General features: G+C 41.8%; 1 protein-coding gene across 2 annotated transcripts in view; it reads left to right on the forward strand.

Annotated features, from left to right (window-relative positions):
- Positions 1 to 19871, forward strand: part of Cipc (Clock interacting protein circadian) — an 851118-nt gene that overhangs the window by 809309 nt on the left and 21938 nt on the right. For both annotated transcript variants that reach the window (XM_067141412.2, XM_067141413.2), the window contains one exon: positions 17329 to 17402. In XM_067141412.2, coding sequence (XP_066997513.2) covers positions 17329 to 17402 — 74 coding nt within the window. The remainder of the gene's footprint in view (positions 1 to 17328; positions 17403 to 19871) is intronic.

The following is a 19871-nucleotide window of genomic DNA, read 5'->3' on the forward strand; positions in this document are numbered from 1 at the left end:
ACTCATTATAATATTGCGTTCTTTTCCCCTGAGTTTACCTACGGAACGTTTCTTTTTAATTTGACGATCCATTGTACATCCTTCTGCACTTTTTCTTCGAACTAAGAACCCCCCGCAAGAGCACGAACTGACAACTACACAGACTACACAAACACAACAAACACAATCCACTTGTCCTCAAGAACTATACATTTATTACTGATCTTGTCCGGCCCCATGGCTTAAATGATTAACGTGCTGGCCTTTGGTCCAGAGGGCCCCGGGTTCGATTTTCGCCCGGGTCGGGGATTTTAACCTTCATTGGTTAATTCTAATGGCTCGGGGGCTGGGCGTGTGTGCCGTCTTCAGCATTAGAATTCATCACAGGTAGGGCCACATTCTTATAGACGCGCAGGTCGCCTATGTGGCGTCAATTCGAAAGACCTGCACTCGGCCTCCTCGGAGGCCACATGCCATTAAATATTATATATATCACCGATCTTTATATAATCAATCTTATAATACTGATAAAATGAACACCACTGCACACGGCTGTCAGTAAATTTAAAAGCTCAGCCAGCCGAGTCACTCGTGAAACGTAAACAAACGAGACGTTCTCCCTGTCATAAATTAAGAGATAACGAGATAAAGACTTGAGGTATGATTTAAAAATAACTTCCATATCCGAAGACCGTTTGCTTTGCTTTAACCACGCCATGATCCTTCTGCACTTTTTCTTAGAAATTAGATCCCCACGCACGAGCACGAACTCACGAACCACACAAACGAAATACACTTGCCCTCAAGAATTGTACATATGTCACTGATATGTATTTAATCACTATTATACATACTACTGACGAAATGAGCACTGCACTGCATGCGACTCTGGAAATGTTAAAAGCGCATATTTGGGAGATCATTACCGTACTTCAGCCAGCCAGCCAGACAGCCAGCCAGCCAGCCGAGTCACGCGCGAAACCAAAATTCAAGGATATATTCTTCCTTTCACAAATTAAGAACTAAGCAAGATAAGAACTTCGGGATTGTTTTAAAAATAACTTCCATATCTGAAGACCATTTGCCTCGCTTTGACCCCCCATGTAAATTCAATAGGAAAGGCGCTGGCCAGCGACTGACTTTTTCGTGCCTGCACATAAAATTCCCGGAACATGACTGAAAATAAACGCATATAACTACATTTTGTTATTTTTTAAATTTAAAAATAAACTTATCTACATCGAGCTGAAATGTTTCTTTACCAGCAGTGAAAAAATTAGGAAAATTATGAATATAAAATAGGAGTTATGACATGATAAGTTCTATGCAATGAAGATTTTGCATTTGGCGAAATTTTCCATTATATTGCCATTTTCACACTAAATTATTTTTTTACATTTTTTTGTTAACGGCATCAAATGCGCCTTGAAATTCTGTACACAACACGATATTCACCCATTTTAAACGATAACATTCTTATTTACGCATATTTGGCAAACCCGCAAAACACGGGAGAAGGAAAGAGACGGAATTATCCCATTACTGCCAGGGTTGCCACCGCTAGTACTTCAGTACTAGATCTAGTACTTCAAGGACATTTTTAGTACTGAAACTTTTTTGATGATAATAAATAAAATCATGAATAAAAATATATAAATAAAATTACTCAAAAACTTAATAAAATTAATAAGCATAATTAACCGAAATGTCCGTAGTATGGGCGCCAGAGTTCACCAGAATGGATCCCTCGAATTTAGATAAGAGCATGATAAACTGTATATCCCAGGGCGTGTACATAATGCTGCGTACTGGTACATCTGCTGCAGGCCTTACCTAACCTCCTGAAAACGACTAATTAGGTAGGAACTGCACCTAGGTTCATCAATAACACTGATTCTAAAATAGCTAACTATATTCTTAACAAATTCCGTGCATGAGCACCTCATCAACATACAACATTATACATATAATACACACATAAAATATTGCTGGAAGACTCCATATTTACAACAACAACAACAAAAATAATGAAAATCGTGGGAAAACGAAAGCGAGAACTAAGCTACCATTAGTAGATAGTCCGATGAACAATGTACATGTATGAAGATAAATACCCTTCACTGTCTCTATATCAATTCGACTTACCGATTCTCATAATCGGCAGTTATCACATCACACAGATACTGTACCTTGTACTACTGTGTTCACATATTTTAACACTTGTTGTAAAGATATATACACACGTCTGTCGATCCTCAACATAAATTTATGGAAAGTCTGAAGCTTTCACCAACATATAATGCTAGGCCGCCACAAGTGCTACCATACTTAATGCGCAAGCACTCTCCACAATCAGCCACTTTCCACGAACATAACAAGACTACGCTCCACGAACGTTTGAAGTCCAGTCCATTGGTGCCGTGTCACTCCAGTACCGCGTATCAGCACCACTTCCTTCCCGTACAGTGCGTCAGTTGTAGTTGTAGTTATCTTCCTTCCCGTTCCTTTACAATCACCTCTACAATCACCCTTACAATGTTCCAGGTTGCCGCCGTATGATCAACCTTTATAGACATCAACATCCCCCTCCTCTCAGATGATACGTCGGGATTGGTGCTTGCCAGCCAATCATGAGTGATCTCAAGTCAAGACCAAGCCCTGAACTACTTCTTCCTCCCAAGACAATAACAAACTCTGGGGTATATTCCATGAGTCACCAAATTTTCCTAATACAACAACAAGCTCATCTCATCAGGCTGGGATATATACATGACTCATGAATTTCCCGACACAAGTACATCACAACAAACACTGGGGTAGCCATATGACTCATTCAAATTACCAGAGTTATTAAAGCAATGTTTTCCCACTCGTGCAAAACAAATTACTCATACCTACATATGTGGATATCTTCCAGCTTACCAATATAAATGGCAAAATATACAAATGAAATACTGATAATAATAATAATAATAATAATAATAATAATAATAATAATAATAATAATCCCTGGGATAGTACATATATCACACCCCCGAATTATATGTAGAAGTTAGAGATATTATTGTCTGTATTCGATTTATTATTATTATTATTATTATTATTATTATTATCGGTATTTTATTTGTATATTTTGCCATTTATATTGGTAAGCTGGAAGATATCCACATATGTAGGTATGAGTAATTTGTTTTGCACGAGTGGGAAAACATTGCTTTAATAACTCTGGTAATTTGAATGAGTCATATGGCTGCCCCAGAGTTTGTTGTGATGTACTTGTGTCGGGAAATTCATGAGTCATGTATATATCCCAGCCTGATGAGATGAGCTTGTTGTTGTATTAGGAAAGTTTGGTGATTCATGGAATATACCCCAGAGTTTGTTATTGTCTTGGGAGGAAGAAGTAGTTCAGGGCTTGGTCTTGACAAGAGGTTCACTCATGATTGGTGGGCAAGCACCAATCCAGAGGTCTCATCTGAGAGGAGGGGGATGTTGATGTCTATAAAGGTGGATGATACGGCGGCAACCTAGAGATTAGAACATTATGAGAGACATTGTAAGGGACATTGTAAGAGACATTGTAAGGGTGATTGTAGAGGTGATTGTAAAGGAACGAGAAGGAAGATAACTACAACTACAACTACAACTGACGCACTGTACGGGAAGGAAGTGGTGCTGATACACGGTACTGGAGTGACACGGCTGCAATGGACTGGACTTCAAACGTTCGTGGAGCGTAGTCTTGTTATGTTCGTGGAAAGTGGCTGATTGTGGAGAGTGCTTGCGCATTAAGTATTGTAGCACTTGTGGCGGCCTAGCATTATATGTTGGTGAAAGCTTCAGACTTTCCATAAATTTATGTTGAGGATCGACAGATGTGTGTATATATCTTTACAACAAGTGTTAAAATATGTGAACACAGTAGTACAAGGTACAGTATTTGTGTGATGTGATAACTGCCGATTATGAGAATCGGTAAGTCGAATTGATATAGAGACAGTGAAGGGTATTTATCTTCATACATGTACATTGTTCATCGGACCATCTACAAATGGTAGCTTAGTTCTCGCTTTCGTTTTCCCACGGTTTTCATTATTGTTGTTGTAAATATGGAGTCTTCCAGCAATATTTTATGTGTGTATTATATGTATAATGTTGTATGTTGATGAGGTGCTCATGCACGGAATTTGTTAAGAATATAGTTAGCTATTTTAGAATCAGTGTTATTGATGAACCTAGGTGCAGTTCCTACCTAATTAGTCGTTTTCAGGAGGTTAGGTAAGGCCTGCAGCAGATGTACCAGTACGCAGCATTATGTACACGCCCTGGGATATACAGTTTATCATGCTCTTATCTAAATTCGAGGGATCCATTCTGGTGAACTCTGGCGCCCATACTACGGACATTTCGGTTAATTATGCTTATTAATTTTATTAAGTTTTTGAGTAATTTTATTTATATATTTTATTCATATATTTATTATTATCATCAAAAATAGTTACAGTACGTTAGTTCTTTTTATGGAAATCTAGTACCTTTTACGGAGGTAGTATCGACGCTCTTCTACTGCAGTAGAACAAGAAAGAAATTGATAAGAAGTTTCAGTTTTCATGTTGAATTCTGTGAACAAGTTTTTAAGCAGGTAGATTTTAGTGATCTTATTTTATGAAATCTCTCCATGTCGAACTAGACAATTGCAAAAGAGATCGCAATTTCATCAGTATAATCCCATTAGCTATATATTTCCCTAATGTAATTACAGAAAGTGCTTATGAAGTTAGATAGGAAATGGTCGGTACCGTAGCAAAGTCCACAGAAATTAAAAGCTTTTCAGTCTGCCGAACATACATGCTCAATATAAATATTACACTATAACATACCTGCAAAAAAAAAAATACACTATTAAACAATAGGACCTATTTATATTGAACTTGTGTGTTCGACAGACTGAACGGCTTTTAAGTTACATTTAACTGAGTCGACACTGGAAAGTATGGCTTCCTTCTTTACAAACAAGTCCACAGAATCGCTGAAAGAGAGCTAAGAATTTATGGAATTTTGGAACTCTTTAATCGAACTGAAAAATTCTGTAGGCGACTACATCTTTTCAAATTTGACGAATTTTGTGAAGGCAGCTCTGTTTACCAGATTCTCCTGCTGAAACAGAACAGGTTTTCCCTTGCTTTTTCTGTTAATAAGGCCGGATTGAGAAACAAACTACTATTCTGTAGCGGGTGAGAATGGGCTCCTTCTAAAGCACTCTTGTCTGCCCAAAATTTTCACATTTCAAAACAGTTTATTGCTTTGGCAATATTTTCTAAGGATTAATTGAAGATAAAAATGTGAAATGCATGTACATATACTCTAAAAGACAGCCAACTTTTGGGTAGTGTATGAAGACAAAATATGTGTGTGTAAATGTTGAATAGAAATGCGTGAGAATATTCATAGTGTTCACATTCTAAACATAAATAAATGACTCTCATCTCGTAGTCAGTTTGGAACTGTAAGTGTTAGGATGGTGGGTATTGAAACTGCAACATTGCTGCATCCCATCATAGTTATCAAAACCGATAACTTCTGATAATTACGATTTTCTCATTTAATAAAGATGTATATTTGATAAGTATACTTTTTCTATACTGCCTTTATGAATAATCCTATTCCATTGTAAAAAAGTGATTTAGTACTTTTTTCCATAATCTAGTACCTTTTCACGGGAAAATTTAGTACGATTATTTTTCCCGGTGGCAACCCTGATTACTGCTGTACTAAAATTTAAGGTTGGAACGCTCTATAGACTGTGAATCCTTTTCGCCAAAAGGTTGATTTTAACCCAGTGAGAATTCAGAACTATCGAATAAATAAAATAGTTGACCTTAGTTTCCAAATACTACGATTACTACGTTCCGAGATCTGCTTATGGTAGTTGTTTACCTCGTGTCATCTTACCAATATCTTTTATGTTACTTGTTTAGCACGTGCCATTTTAGCAAGATCTTGTTTAGCTCGTGTCGTCGTACCAAGATCTGTTACGTTATTTCTTTAGCTCGTGTCATCTTACCAAGATCTGTTGTGTTAGTTGTTTAGCTCCTGTCATCTTACTAAGATTTGTTATGTTAGTTTTTTTAGCTCGTGTTATCGTACCAAGATCTGTTACGATATTTCTTTAGCTCGTGTCATCTTACCAAGATCTGTTCCGTTAGTTGTTTAGCTCGTCTTATATTACCAAGATCTGTTACGTTAGTTTTTAGCTCATATCATCTTAACAAGATATAATGTGTTGTTTAGTTCGTGTCATCTTACCAAGATCTGTTATGTCAGTTGTTTAGCTCGTGTTATCTTACCAGGATTTGTATATATTATGTGTTTTTCTCGTGACACCTTACCAAGATATGTAATGTTAGTTATTTCATTCATGACAACTTACCGAGGTTTGTAATGTTAGTTGTTCCGCACGTGCCACTTTACTAAGCTCTACTGTGTTAGTTATTTCGCTCGTGACACCTTACCGAGGTTTGTAATGATGGTTGTTCCGCTCGTGACACCTTACCGAGGTGTGTAATGTTAGTTGTTCCGCTCGTGACACCTTACCGAGGTTTGTCATTTTAGTTGTTCCACTCGTGACACCTTACCGAGGTTTGTCATTTTAGTTGTTCCACTCGTGATACCTTACCGAGGTTTGTCATTTTAGTTCCGTTCGTGACACCTTACCGAGGTTTGTCATTTTAGTTGTTCCGCTCGTGATACCTTACCGAGGTTTGTCATTTTAGTTGTTCCACTCGTGACACCTTACCGAGGTTTGTCATTTTAGTTGTTCCACTCGTGATACCTTACCGAGGTTTGTCATTTTAGTTGTTCCACTCGTAACACCTTACCGAGGTTTGTAATGTTGGTTGTTACGCTCGTGACACCTTACCGAGGTCTGTTATGCTTGTTGCTCCGCTCGTGAAACCTTACCAAGGCTTGTACTATTGGTTATTTCGCTCGTGACACCTTACCAAGGCCTGTACTATTAGTTAATTCGCTCGTGACGCCTTGCCAAGGCCTGTACTGTTGGTTATTTCGCCCGTGAAACCTTACCAAGGCCTGTACTATTGGTTATTTCGCTCGTGACGGCTTACAAAGGTCTGTACTATTGGTTATTTCGCTCGTGACACCTTACAAAGGCCTGTACTATTGGTTATTTCGCTCGTGACACCTTACCAAGTCCTGTACTGTTGGTTATTTCGCTCGTGAAACCTTACCAAGGCCTGTACTGTTGGTTATTTCGCTCGTGACGCCTTACCAAGGACTGTAATGTTGGTTATTTCGCACGTGACGTCTTACCAAGGCCTGTACTATTGGTTATTTCGCTCGTGGCCCTTCACTAAGCTCCGTTATGTTAGTTGTTTCACTTGTGACCTCCTTCCACGATCTTTTGTCGCGTTAATAAGCACGGTAATGGCACATTCGTACATTTATAGAAACCTCGTACCTTCATCCTTAATATTATAGTAATCTCTTGTTGAGAACTGGAGATCTTGAATAGAACCTAGATCAATAGCCACTAAGAATATACTCCCGTTATCTTTTGGACTGTTTATGTAGCCTGGGATACGTTCTACGCATCCTTGAAAGTGCGAGGTTGTCCTTTATATGTCAGCGTGTGACAGAATATCCTACCCCCATTCACACACTTCAGCGCCCGGCCAGATTTATAGCCCTGAGATGTGAACGTGCAGGCAATAGCGGTATAAGGTTGCGGTAGTCCCCTCCAGGGATGGCCTGAAATAACACATCGATTTTCCAGAAGCACCGTGGTACTTCGTATTGCCTTGGCATTCAAGGTCTCATGCAAAGGAAACCACGCTCTTGGGTAACAGACCTGTCTCAGGGTTTTCTTCGCACGTCTACGTCACTTTAAGACAATAAATCAACTGAAGTTCTTTGGACGCAGTTGAAGGTCATGGTTGTTATGTGTGTGGAACAAAACAAGCGCGTGTCTATTCTAATTTCCAGTTAACGAAATTCTTCTGTGGCAATTTTGGGTTCGCTTTGATACTAAGTATGTTTATCATTTGATCATACAAATGAAATAAGGACGTGCAAAGTACAAAAATCAACCCATAACACTTCAGATGTTATGAGACATTGGTCTACTAACTGACAGTTGCCTTCCTTTTGGGACAGAACTAGGTGTCGAATGCTCAACACGGCGGATTCTACCGTCGTTTTCAACAGTTTACTAGAAATAATATCGTCTCCTTTCTATTTCAGTTTGCTCATACGGATGATTGAGCTTCCATTCCACACTGTAAACTATTTTTAAATTCATGCTAAGGTCGGTGATCGAAATCAGGACCACGGTCAGCAAATTACCACGCTAATAGTTCGACCTGCGAGAAGATTCCTTAAGGAGAATATCTTGTAATTATCTCTTGTGAAGTCCGGCTCCGTGTCTAAATGGTTAGCGTGCTGGCCTTTGGCCACAGGGGTCCCGGGTTCGATTCCCGGTAGGGTCGAAAATTTTAACCATAATTGGTTAATTTCTCTGGCACGGGGGCTGAGTGTATGTGTTGTCTGCATCATTTCATCCTCATCACGACGCGCGGGTCGTCTACGGACGTCAAATCAAAAGACCTGCACCTGGCGAACCGAACATGTCTTCAGACACTCCCGGCTCTAAAAGCCATACGCCATTTCATTTTATCTGTAATAAAGACTTCGTAGGCGCATTTGGAAGCATTATTAAGGTAGAAAACTCTGAACAATTTCATAAGCATTAGTACTTTTACGTAAAATAATCTGCCGGTCTAAGTGGCTCAGACGGTTGAGGCGCTGGCCTTCTGACCTCATCTTCGCAGGTTCGATCCTGGCTCAGTCCGGTGGTGTTTGAAGGTGCTCAAATACGTCAGCCTCGTGTCGATAGATTACAGGCACGTAAAAGAATTAATGAGGGACTATATTCTGGCAAATCGGTGTCTCCGAAAACCGTAACATTAGTTAGTGGGACGTAAAAACAAGTATTATTATTATTATTATTATTATTATTATTATTATTATTATTATTATTATTATTATTATTATTATTATTTATCCTGATGGTCTTAACAGACGCCGACGTATCGACATTTTGTTCCACAAGAGTAATTCAGTATGTCGGGAGCAATGACACAGATCAGTCGCATTTAAGCACCCTTAAATCCCACAAAACTAAGCTGCAATAGAACTCGGTATCTTTAAAACAGAACACATAGAGGTCTTACGACGACGATGGGATAGGACAGGGCTAGGACTATGGAAGAAGAGACCCTGGTCTTAATTAAGGTATAGCCCCAGCATTTGCCTGGTGTGAAAGTGGGAAACCACGGAAAACCATCTTCAGGGCTGCCGACAGTGGGGTTCGAACCCACTATCTCCCGGATGCGAGCTCACAGCTGCACGCTCCTAACCGCTCGGCCAACTCGCCCGGATTTTCTGGGTTAGACAGTAAAGAAGTTCTCAATTCTTCTGCAAGGAAATGGGGTCGACTTCCGACAAGAAGTAGAAACATTTTAGTAACTACTCCCAATTCTAGAGAGGCATGGTCTTGCGATTGACTCAGCCTATGGAAATTAGCGGAAGTATAGTTGTAGCGTTCTAGCCTACGAACCTTGCAATATTACTGCACTGCTACGGAATAATTTTTTCGCTTTTAATTCCATCATTTTCTTGTAATTGTACGTAGGCCTACATGTTCATTCAGTGACCACCGAAGAGTCGGCTGAGAGTATAATCTGAATACGATTGCCTCATATCAATCATTTACGTCGCCAGTTTAAATGGTTATTTTCTTTGCGAATGGCAGATAGGTACGCTTTATCACTTTAACATTTTGTTATACCTAATACTTGTCATTAATGCACGATGTATCAATAAAATCGTTGACGCGAACATCCGAAGGTCTCCTTGTTAGTGCCGAGGTCACGAATAGTAGAAGCGTCTACTCTTCCTGGAGCCCTCTGAAATCCGCAAAGGTAGTTAGTGGGACGTAAAGACAATAACATTATTAACTTCCTGGAGCCTCAATTTCTTGTACGAAGATGAATTTTGCTTGCTTAATACTTTTAGTCACAGGACAGATTATGTTGATCGAGTTGGCGTCGCGATACGGACCGTGTAGCTCTAAGCTTGCGTTCGGTAGATGGCAGGTTCGAATCCTATCCTCGATAGCTCTAAAGATTGTTTTCCGTGGTTTCCCGTCTTCGCAGTTGGAAAATGTCGGGGCTGTACCTTAAGGCCATGGCCGTTCGCTATCTTTCCTGTCCTATTTCGTGCCTATCCCATTGTCACAGAAAATAACAGGATTAGTACGAAATGCAACCAGTGAGTTAATAAAAAAGAATAAAAAGATGATGATAGTGATCGATTACTGTTTTAAGGGATAAAACATCGAAGACATCGACCTCAGCAGATAATGTGTTTGTCACAAATAATGGTACCTAATCACAGACACATGTTTTCACACCATTTTTCCTGAGATTCGTCTGGCCGTGATCTAACTCGAAGGAAAGTTCCCGGAGAAGGTCATACACGGCCATCGGCCTATGTATCGACCGTTGCGGTCGGTGGGTTATTACCCCAGTGGAATCGATAGTAAAGGTCAGCTTGCTCGTTCACATACCATCACTTTCTTTAGTGACCAAGGGTTGGATAGAAGAGAACTCAAGCTTCCTCAAATACCTCAATAATTCATTTTTCACCCCGGGGTAAAATTCTAAATTTGTTCTTTGCTTTAAGCACAACCTGGTCACTGATATGATGTCTGGTTCTTGGGAGAAGGTTAGTGGTACAGACGGCTGGGATGAGTAGCTCAAAAGGTAGAGAGGGGCTAGCCTTATGAGCACAAATTGGTGGGTTATTTCCCAGCTCAGTCCGGTGGTATTTGAAGTTGCTCAAATACGCCAGCCTCCTGTCGGTAGATTTACTGTCACGTATTATAACTCCTGTGAGACAAAATTCCGGCACTGCGGAGACTTTGAAAACCATAAAAAGTAGTTACTGGTACGTAAAGCCAGTAACATTATTACTATTATTATTAATACTATTATTATTATTATTATTATTATTATTATTATTATTATTATTATTATTATTATTATTATTATTATTATTATTATTTGATTGTTCTTGGTGTGGGTTGCAGTAGTCACGTCCTCGATCGTGAACCATGGGCAACGGCTGAGTGGCCTAGTATGTTGTCTTGAGAGTCGGGATACCACTTGCTATGAAATGGAAGTGGGCATCTCGGACTTATTCTGAGTTTGAACCTCCTTGTGCTCAGGAGGGTAGAACTATACAATCCACCGGTCGTACATAACCCATTAGAGGAGAGATCCACAATGGGACTATGTGTAAGTAGGTTAGCATTCTGCTTTACAGAATCTACCGAGCTCAGTACATTTTAAACAAACCTCGGAAGTATGGGAGTAACGGAGTCCCACTTCCATTTAAAAGGCGAGGGACTCGTTGGAAACAACTTGGTGAACGAAATGGAATTCGATGGGGAGCTGTCAGTATTAATGGGACTTATGGAAGAAAGAAAATAGAAATAGCTGAGTCAGCAAATAAAATGCGTCTGGATGTGTTAGGAGTTCATGATATTCCGGTAAGGGAGGATAACCAAGAAGATATTATAAATTGTATTTGATGGGTGTAAAAAAGGGAAAGGTAGAGTGTGGCGTAGGACTGTTTACCAGGAATACTATTGCACGCAACATAACTTCTGTTAGGCACGTAAGTGAGCGAATAATGTCGGTAGATTTAGCAGTTGGAGGAATCAGGACGAGAATTGTCTCAGTCTATTCACCATGTGAGGGCGCAGATGGGGAAAAATTTGACAAGTTTTATGAAGCATTGATTGACATGGTAGTCAGGATCAACAGCAAGGATAGGGTAGTGCTAATGGGCGATTTCAGTGCGAGATATTGGAAATAGAAGTGAAGGATATGGGAAGGTGATAGGTAAATGTGACGAAGATATGAAAGCTAAAAGGAATGGGAAGCGTTTACTGGACTTCTGTGCTAGTGTATGATTAGCATTTACGAATACATTCTTCAAGCATAAGGCTATTCACCGCTATACATGGGAGGGCAGGGGCACCAATCCATAATGGACTACATCTTAACCGACTTCCAATTCAGGGAGTTTTCGATGATACGGTCCACTAACTGATAGGTAGTTAACTAAATATCTCTAGGCCTAGGATAGAAGAAGTGAAATCTGTCTGCAGACGAATAAGCGAAGAAAATCTCCAAGACGAGGAAATTAGACAGAAGTACATTGATAGGCCTATCATTAGTGGAAAGTTCCAAACAATGGACAGTAAGCAGGATCAGATTATAGAAAGGGAATGGGTGGCATTCTATGATGCTGTAGTAGAAACAACAAGGGAATGCCTAGAAACAACTGTGTGTTAAGACGGGAAAAAGCTAACAGCTTGGTGGAATGATGAAGTGAGAGCAGCTTGTAAACGTAAAAAAAATGCGCATCAGAAATTGCTCCAAACGAGGACTGATGCGGACATGGAATTGTACGTAGTTAAAAAAATCAGAGCGAAACAAATACTTATTGAATCCAAGAAGAAGTCGTGGGAATATTTCTGTAATAACCTAGAAAGGCTAGGTCTAGCAGCAGGGAAACCTTTCTGCACAGTAATAATGAATCTTAGAAATAGAGGGAAAATGGAAGTGAAAGAAGCAAAAATTGTGTTTTCGGTAAATCGTGTGATGTAGGTGAAATTACGCTTGAGGAAGAGGAAAGGATGGTAAATAAACTCCATTCTCAAAAAGCAACAGGAATAGATGAATTTAGACCTGAAATGGTGAAATAATGGAAAGGCAGTGATGAAATGGCTTCATAGAGTAATAAGATCAGCATGAATTGTGAATAATATATCTTTTGATTGTACGAAAACAATAATTGCACCTCTGTTGAAGCTGAGTTGTGAGAAAATCAGTTTAGCTCCAGAAGAACTGTAGGGAAAGCAATCCTGATTTTACGTCTGATCTTAAAGGATCGAATTAAGAAGGACAAGCCTACGTACATGGCATTCGTTTATCTAGCAAATGCATTCGATAATGTTGATTGGACCAAGTTATTTGAGATTCTGAAGGTGATCGGGATCAGATCCCGAGAAGGAAGGATTATCTACAATCTGAACAAAAATCAGTCTGCAGTTATAATAACCAAGGGGTATGAAAAATATCCACGCAGGGCTGCAGTTTGTCCTCTCTCCTTCTCAGTGTTTATATAGAACAGGATATCAAGAAAATTAAATTGGAATTTGGAAAGGGAATCACAATCCAAGGAGAGGAAATCAAAACTCTGAGATTTGCCGATGATATTGTTAGTTTATCTGACTTTGCAGAAGATCTGGAGAAATTGCCGAATGGTTTGAACAGAGTCTTGGGGAAGGAATACGAGATGAAAATAAGTAAATCCAAAATAAAAGTAATGAAGAGGAGTCAAACGAAGTCAGTTGATACACCAAATTCTGTATTAGATTCATTGTACTCAGCTGTTATTTCTGGCTACTACACAAATGAAAACAATGGATTCTGTTCAATTTGCTAAATAATAGTGGATCATTTTTCCAAAGCATGTGAAAACTGTATGCTTGGATTGAGTCATGACCCTGAAACTGAATAGTGTAACATTTCACTAAACATCATAAAATACCCGTAGCGCAGCAGCTTGGAATGCCAAGGCGACCGCCGCCCAGCCCTTTGGCCTGTAGATATTGGAGTGTCACGTGGTTAGTCACATATTCAGCGTAACCACTTCCTCAGCCGTATTGCTTGGTTTTCACTGCATTTCATGTCAGGCAGCTCCTCAGTTGGCTTCACGAGGCAGAGTAAACACTGTTCCAGCCCTCAGACCAGAATGAAAATCACTGGACTTGCCGGGATTCGAACTCATGTCCTCGTTAGAAGCAAGCATGGTACCGGTACCGCTACGTCAGGGGGCTGGGTGCTAGATCTCATCAGTAGCTAAAACTGGAATGAGCGTTGATCGTTTCTTCCGTGTACCCGTCATTTGAAAACTAGATCATTTGTCTCTACTTCTTCTTCTACTACTCCTTCTCCTTGTTGACCTTTTCCCAATTATTTCATTTCGGCACTACCTGTGGATTTAGCTCAGTTTTACGGCCCGATGTTCTCCCTGACGCCAGTCCTATGTGGAGAAGAGTATTTCCTATTGCGTGTTTCTATGGTGGTTGGTAGTGTCCTGTGTCATGTGTTAGGAAGTTATTTATATTAAAACAAACTCAAACACCCAGTCCAAGAGCCTAAGGAAATAGACGCGGGTAAAAACCCCGGCCGGAGCGGGAATAGAACTTGGGACCCTCTCTACCGAAGGCTGCTACCCTGACCATTCAGATAAGGAGTCGTACAACATTTGGCAATACTGCAGGTGGTCAAAACAGGCGTGCTTATGAAAATGTAGCGCATGTGATCAACGTCCAGAATTATTAATGTGTAAATGAAAATCCACAGCCTGTTTCCAGTCATCCGACCGGACCAGGAATGGAATGAATGAAGCCCCAATCTAGCGGCGAGGACAGGAATTGTGCCGGCTGCCGAAGCCTGTCGCACTCCTCTGGGGCAATGATTAATGACTGACAGTTGAAATGAAATGATATTGGCGAGTACTGCTGGAATGAATTATGACAGGGAATACCCGAGTGCCCGGAAGAAAAAACCGGCCTACCTCCGCTTTGTCCAGCACAAATCTCACATGGAGTGACCGGGATTTGAACCACGGAGGCTCAGTTATCAATGTGTGAGGTGGTAATTACTTTTGTTGAAATTAATACGCATACCAGTTGATATTTTAGTCACCCCTTCGGATTCCTTTGAATACTAGGTCCCAGCGCCTGGCAGCTTCGTAGTATGGCGCAGAAATGGCCATTGATCCTCTTACTTCGGGGAACTGCGCCTGCCCTTGCAATTTCAAACATGTGTGATGTCGTTTAATTACTTCATCATCAAGTAGTTATTCTTGAAGGGAAACAAGCGTCTTTAATTCCTCATTATTATGTTCATCCACGTAGCAGAAAATAGTCACGTATGTCATTCGGCTGAGCACACGTGACAGTGACGTCATGACGCTAACGAGCTCTGTGTTGATCACGTGTCGTCAAGAAAGGGACTGTCTTCTCCCCGCCTCCCTTCCCATATCTCCTAATTACGATTTTACTTCGTTCAATAACCTTGCATGGGCACAACTATCCTGTTCGACTTCTGCATAGACGGCGTCTCCGTAGTTTCCCGAAAGAAGTACTATTTTAAAATTGTTAATAAAATAAAGAACATACCGTAATTTAAAATTACGTTTCCCACTCTTCCGTTATGAATACCAAGATTAGAAGCCGACTTGTACCAGAGATTGACTTGAGATACTCCATTTTTATTTTTTATTTTTGCTAGTGGTTTAACGTTGCACTAACACGTCGAAAGTATTCGGCGACGCAAGAACGGGAAGGTATCGGCCGTGGCCTTAATTAAGGTATAGCCCCAGCATTTTCCTGTTGTGAAAATGGGAAACCACGGGAAACAATCTTCGGATCTGCCGACGGTTGAATTCGAACCCCGTCATCTCCCGAATGCAAGCTCACAGCTCCGTGACGCTCGGTCCTCGCTGTTTTCCCCCCAATTTACTGTGGTCGATACATGCTGTCGATGTGACCTTTTTCTTAAAGGTCCTTCCTGACACAAACCGTATGTGGAGGAATGTATTCGCTATTGCGCGTTTCTGTGGTGGTTGGTAGTGTAGTGTAGTGTAGTGTAGTGTAGTGTAGTGTAGTGTGTTGTGTTGTGTTGTGTTGTGTTGTATGTAGATGAAGAAAACTGTGTTTATACGAACACAACAACCAGTCCCTGCGCTAGAGAAAATAACCACACACAGTTAAAATTCCCCGCTCGGCCGGCAATCTAAACCGAAGGTCAGAACGCTCAGTACCATTCAGTCAAGGAGCCGAACAACGTTATTGCACTCAATAATTAAAAAGCGAAGTAAAGTCACCTCCGTGAAGCCCCTCGGAGGAGTGGAGGGTAAGGGCTTCCACCATTGTTAACCTCGGCACCTGATGGGGTAGAGTGGTTAGCTCCACGCCCGGCCGCCTTTGCCCCCAGGAATTAACCTTGTACTCATTTTTGGTGTAGGCTGAGTGAACCTCAGGGCCATATGCATCTCCAGAAGTGGAAATCTCGTTTCTTAAATTTTACGATTTGCTGACGGGGATTCGAACCCACGTTCTTCCGGACGAACCGAGCACGCCTTTACCGCCTCGGCCAGGCAGCCCCTCCAGTAGATATAACAATTTGTATATGCTATTTTGTTTATTTAAATATGTCACAAAAATATGCACCACAACGTAATTCCACGATGTTAGCTTAATTTTTTGTTATGAACACTGCAGGCCAAAGAGTTCACATCTCAAATATCTGAATGGAATGACTAGTCAATATACCGCTTTCCTTTTTTGTGTTATGACTTTGTTAAAAAAGAAGCATTCTTGCTTCGTTCCCCTTCTGTAATTCAGCTTGGTGAGAATCATATATTAAACGCTGGAACTAATACAAGAGACTGTAGGCATTGGAAATTTAATGACAAGGAGCGATTGGGTAAAATTAAAGGGGAATTCATGTCCGAAGTCATTATTAAAGGACTTAAAAATCCGACTAAGATTGAAAATGAAAACCTACAACCTGTTTTCCAGTCTTTGACCGGCTCAGGGATGTAATGAATGAACCTTCTATAGGCTATTAGTACGATGGGGTCGCCACTCCCGAAGTGATATATTAATGATTGATAGATTCTATGAAATGAGAATGGAGAGTGTTGCTGGAATGAAAGATGACTGGAAAAACCGGAGTACCCGGAGAAAAAGCTGTCCCACCTCCGCTTTGTCCAGCACAAATCTCACATGGAGTGACCGGGATTTGAACCACGGTATCCAGCGGTGATAGGCCGCGCTGCCGTCTAAGCCACGGAGGCTCTTCCGACTAAGAATATTATTTGAAATTACGATCTTATTGTTTTCCCGAATGTAGGTCCATGTTTGCTGGACTAAGTTCCTTCCTTCCCTAGCACTGGTATTGTTTCAATTACTCATGGGACATAGGTAACCTTTGTAAGTCACAATGTCTGAGCTGTAATAAGTCAACTAGTAGACGACTCAAATGAGCTGAATAACAGAAGATCGAGAGAAACGAGCCCGAATTAAAGAAAAAGCTAATGCTCGATGTTGTTATTTTTTTAATGTTAATTTAATACCTTCCTTTAAGAACTTGTGTACTCACTTCTTTATTTGTTTACTTACAGGTGTCGGCTTGAACACCATGAGGCCGCGGAGGCGAATCACCAGAGCAATGACGAGGCAGATTGTGCGGCGCAGGGTGAGTATAGATTATAACTGATGACCAAATTTTAATTTTTTTCGTTTTGTAAAGCATGGTCCGTGATGCGGACTTCTATATGCACGCCCTTGTTTGTGAATCATGGCCAAGAAAATTGTCCTGCGAGTCGGTATACCATTTATTTTGGAGTAGGGATGAGGATCTCGATCTATGTACGGTCGTTGGTATAGAGCAGAGGTGCTCAGCTGGGCGCCCGCTGAGGCAAGCCCAGTGCAGTCGGGCTCACGTGACGAAATGTGGGCAGCTTACGTAGCAAGCATACGTCGCAGTGAAGCAAGAGAGCGAACATTTGAGAGGGACGTTGAGCGGTGACGTTCGATTTGTGACTACGAACCTCTCCTCCACTACTGAGCGAAATGTTGATTGGGGTACATTATTTAAAATAACACTCTATAATCGCAAGGAAAAAACCTGACCTTTTAAAGATATTCCGGTTTGATTTATACTGCGCTCGATATAGATAGTCAGTTTTATTTTCTTATATTCATTCAAAAAAACTGACACGTTATAATTATTTTGCAGTCTACAAAGGTACAGGATTTAAGCGTACAAGCTACGATTTACAATTCCTTGGATGGGAATGACAGCATTTCCATTAAAAGGAAAGTAAAATTCCTGTTATCCATTTAGCACAAACTAATGTAAATACATAATGCAACTATGGTTTTGCACATTGTTGTAGTGTTGTGTGACTTGCCCTGTCCACTGAATTTCTGAAAATAGTATTTAAAATTTAACAGGCGTCCGGTGATAATACACTGACTGACAGAGCAAATGCAACACCAAGAAGGAGTGGTCAGAACTTTATGCCAATTGCAGGGTAGACTGACGTCACTGAGGTATGCTCATGATGTGAAATGCGCCGCTGTGCTGCGCACGTAGCGAACGATAAATGGGACACGGCGTTGGCGAATGGCCCACTTCGTACCATGATTTCTCAGCCGACAGTCATTGTAGAACGTGTTGTCGTGTGCCACAGGACACGTGTATAGCTAAGAATGCCAGGCCGCCGTCAACGGAGGCATTTCCAGCAGACAGACGACTTTACGAGGGGTATGGTGATCGGGCTGAGAAGGGCAGGTTGGTCGCTTCGTCAAATCGCAGCCGATACCCATAGGGATGTGTCCACGGTGCAGCGCCTGTGGCGAAGATGGTTGGCGCAGGGACATGTGGCACGTGCGAGGGGTCCAGGCGCAGCCCGAGTGACGTCAGCACGCGAGGATCGGCGCATCCGCCGCCAAGCGGTGGCAGCCCCACACGCCACGTCAACCGCCATTCTTCAGCATGTGCAAGACACCCTGGCTGTTCCAATATCGACCAGAACAATTTCCCGTCGATTGGTTGAAGGAGGCCTGCACTCCCGGCGTCCGCTCAGAAGACTACCATTGACTCCACAGCATAGACGTGCACGCCTGGCATGGTGCCGGGCTAGAGCGACTTGGATGAGGGAATGGCGGAACGTCGTGTTCTCCGATGAGTCACGCTTCTGTTCTGTCAGTGATAGTCACCGCAGACGAGTGTGGCGTCAGCGTGGAGAAAGGTCAAATCCGGCAGTAACTGTGGAGCGCCCTACCGCTAGACAACGCGGCATCATGGCTTGGGGCGCTATTGCGTATGATTCCACGTCACCTCTAGTGCGTATTCAAGTCACGTTAAATGCCCACCGCTACGTGCAGCATGTGCTGCGGCCGGTGGCACTCCCGTACCTTCAGGGGCTGCCCAATGCTCTGTTTCAGCAGGATAATGCCCGCCCACACACTGCTCGCATCTCCCAACAGGCTCTACGAGGTGTACAGATGCTTCCGTGGCCAGCGTACTCTCCGGATCTCTCACCAATCGAACACGTGTGGGATCTCATTGGACGCCGTTTGCAAACTCTGCCCCAGCCTCGTACGGACGACCAACTGTGGCAAATGGTTGACAGAGAATGGAGAACCATCCCTCAGGACACCATCCGCACTCTTATTGACTCTGTACCTCGACGTGTTTCTGCGTGCATCGCCGCTCGCGGTGGTCCTACATCCTACTGAGTCGATGCCGTGCGCATTGTGTAACCTGCATATCGGTTTGAAATAAACATCAATTATTCGTCCGTGCCGTCTCTGTTGTTTCCCCAACTTTCATCCCTTTCGAACCACTCCTTCTTGGTGTTGCATTTGCTCTGTCAGTCAGTGTAGTTAGCCTCTATATGGCGAGAGACAGTTTCATCACGAATGGGGACATCGATATTTACTATTGTATTTTTATTCTGACGCCCTCGCCCATCACTAACACGTCTAATGCCGGGCTGAGTGGCTCAGACGGTTAAGGCGCTGGCCTTCTAACCCCAACTTGGCAGGTTCGATCCTGGCTCAGTCCGGTGGCATTTGAAGGTGCTCAAATACGACAGCCCCGTGTCGGTAGATTTACTGGCACTTAAAAGAACTCCTGCGGGACTAAATTCCGGCA

Source organism: Anabrus simplex, chromosome 2 (genome assembly GCF_040414725.1).
Source record: "Anabrus simplex isolate iqAnaSimp1 chromosome 2, ASM4041472v1, whole genome shotgun sequence".
Taxonomy (NCBI): Eukaryota; Metazoa; Arthropoda; class Insecta; order Orthoptera; family Tettigoniidae; genus Anabrus; species Anabrus simplex.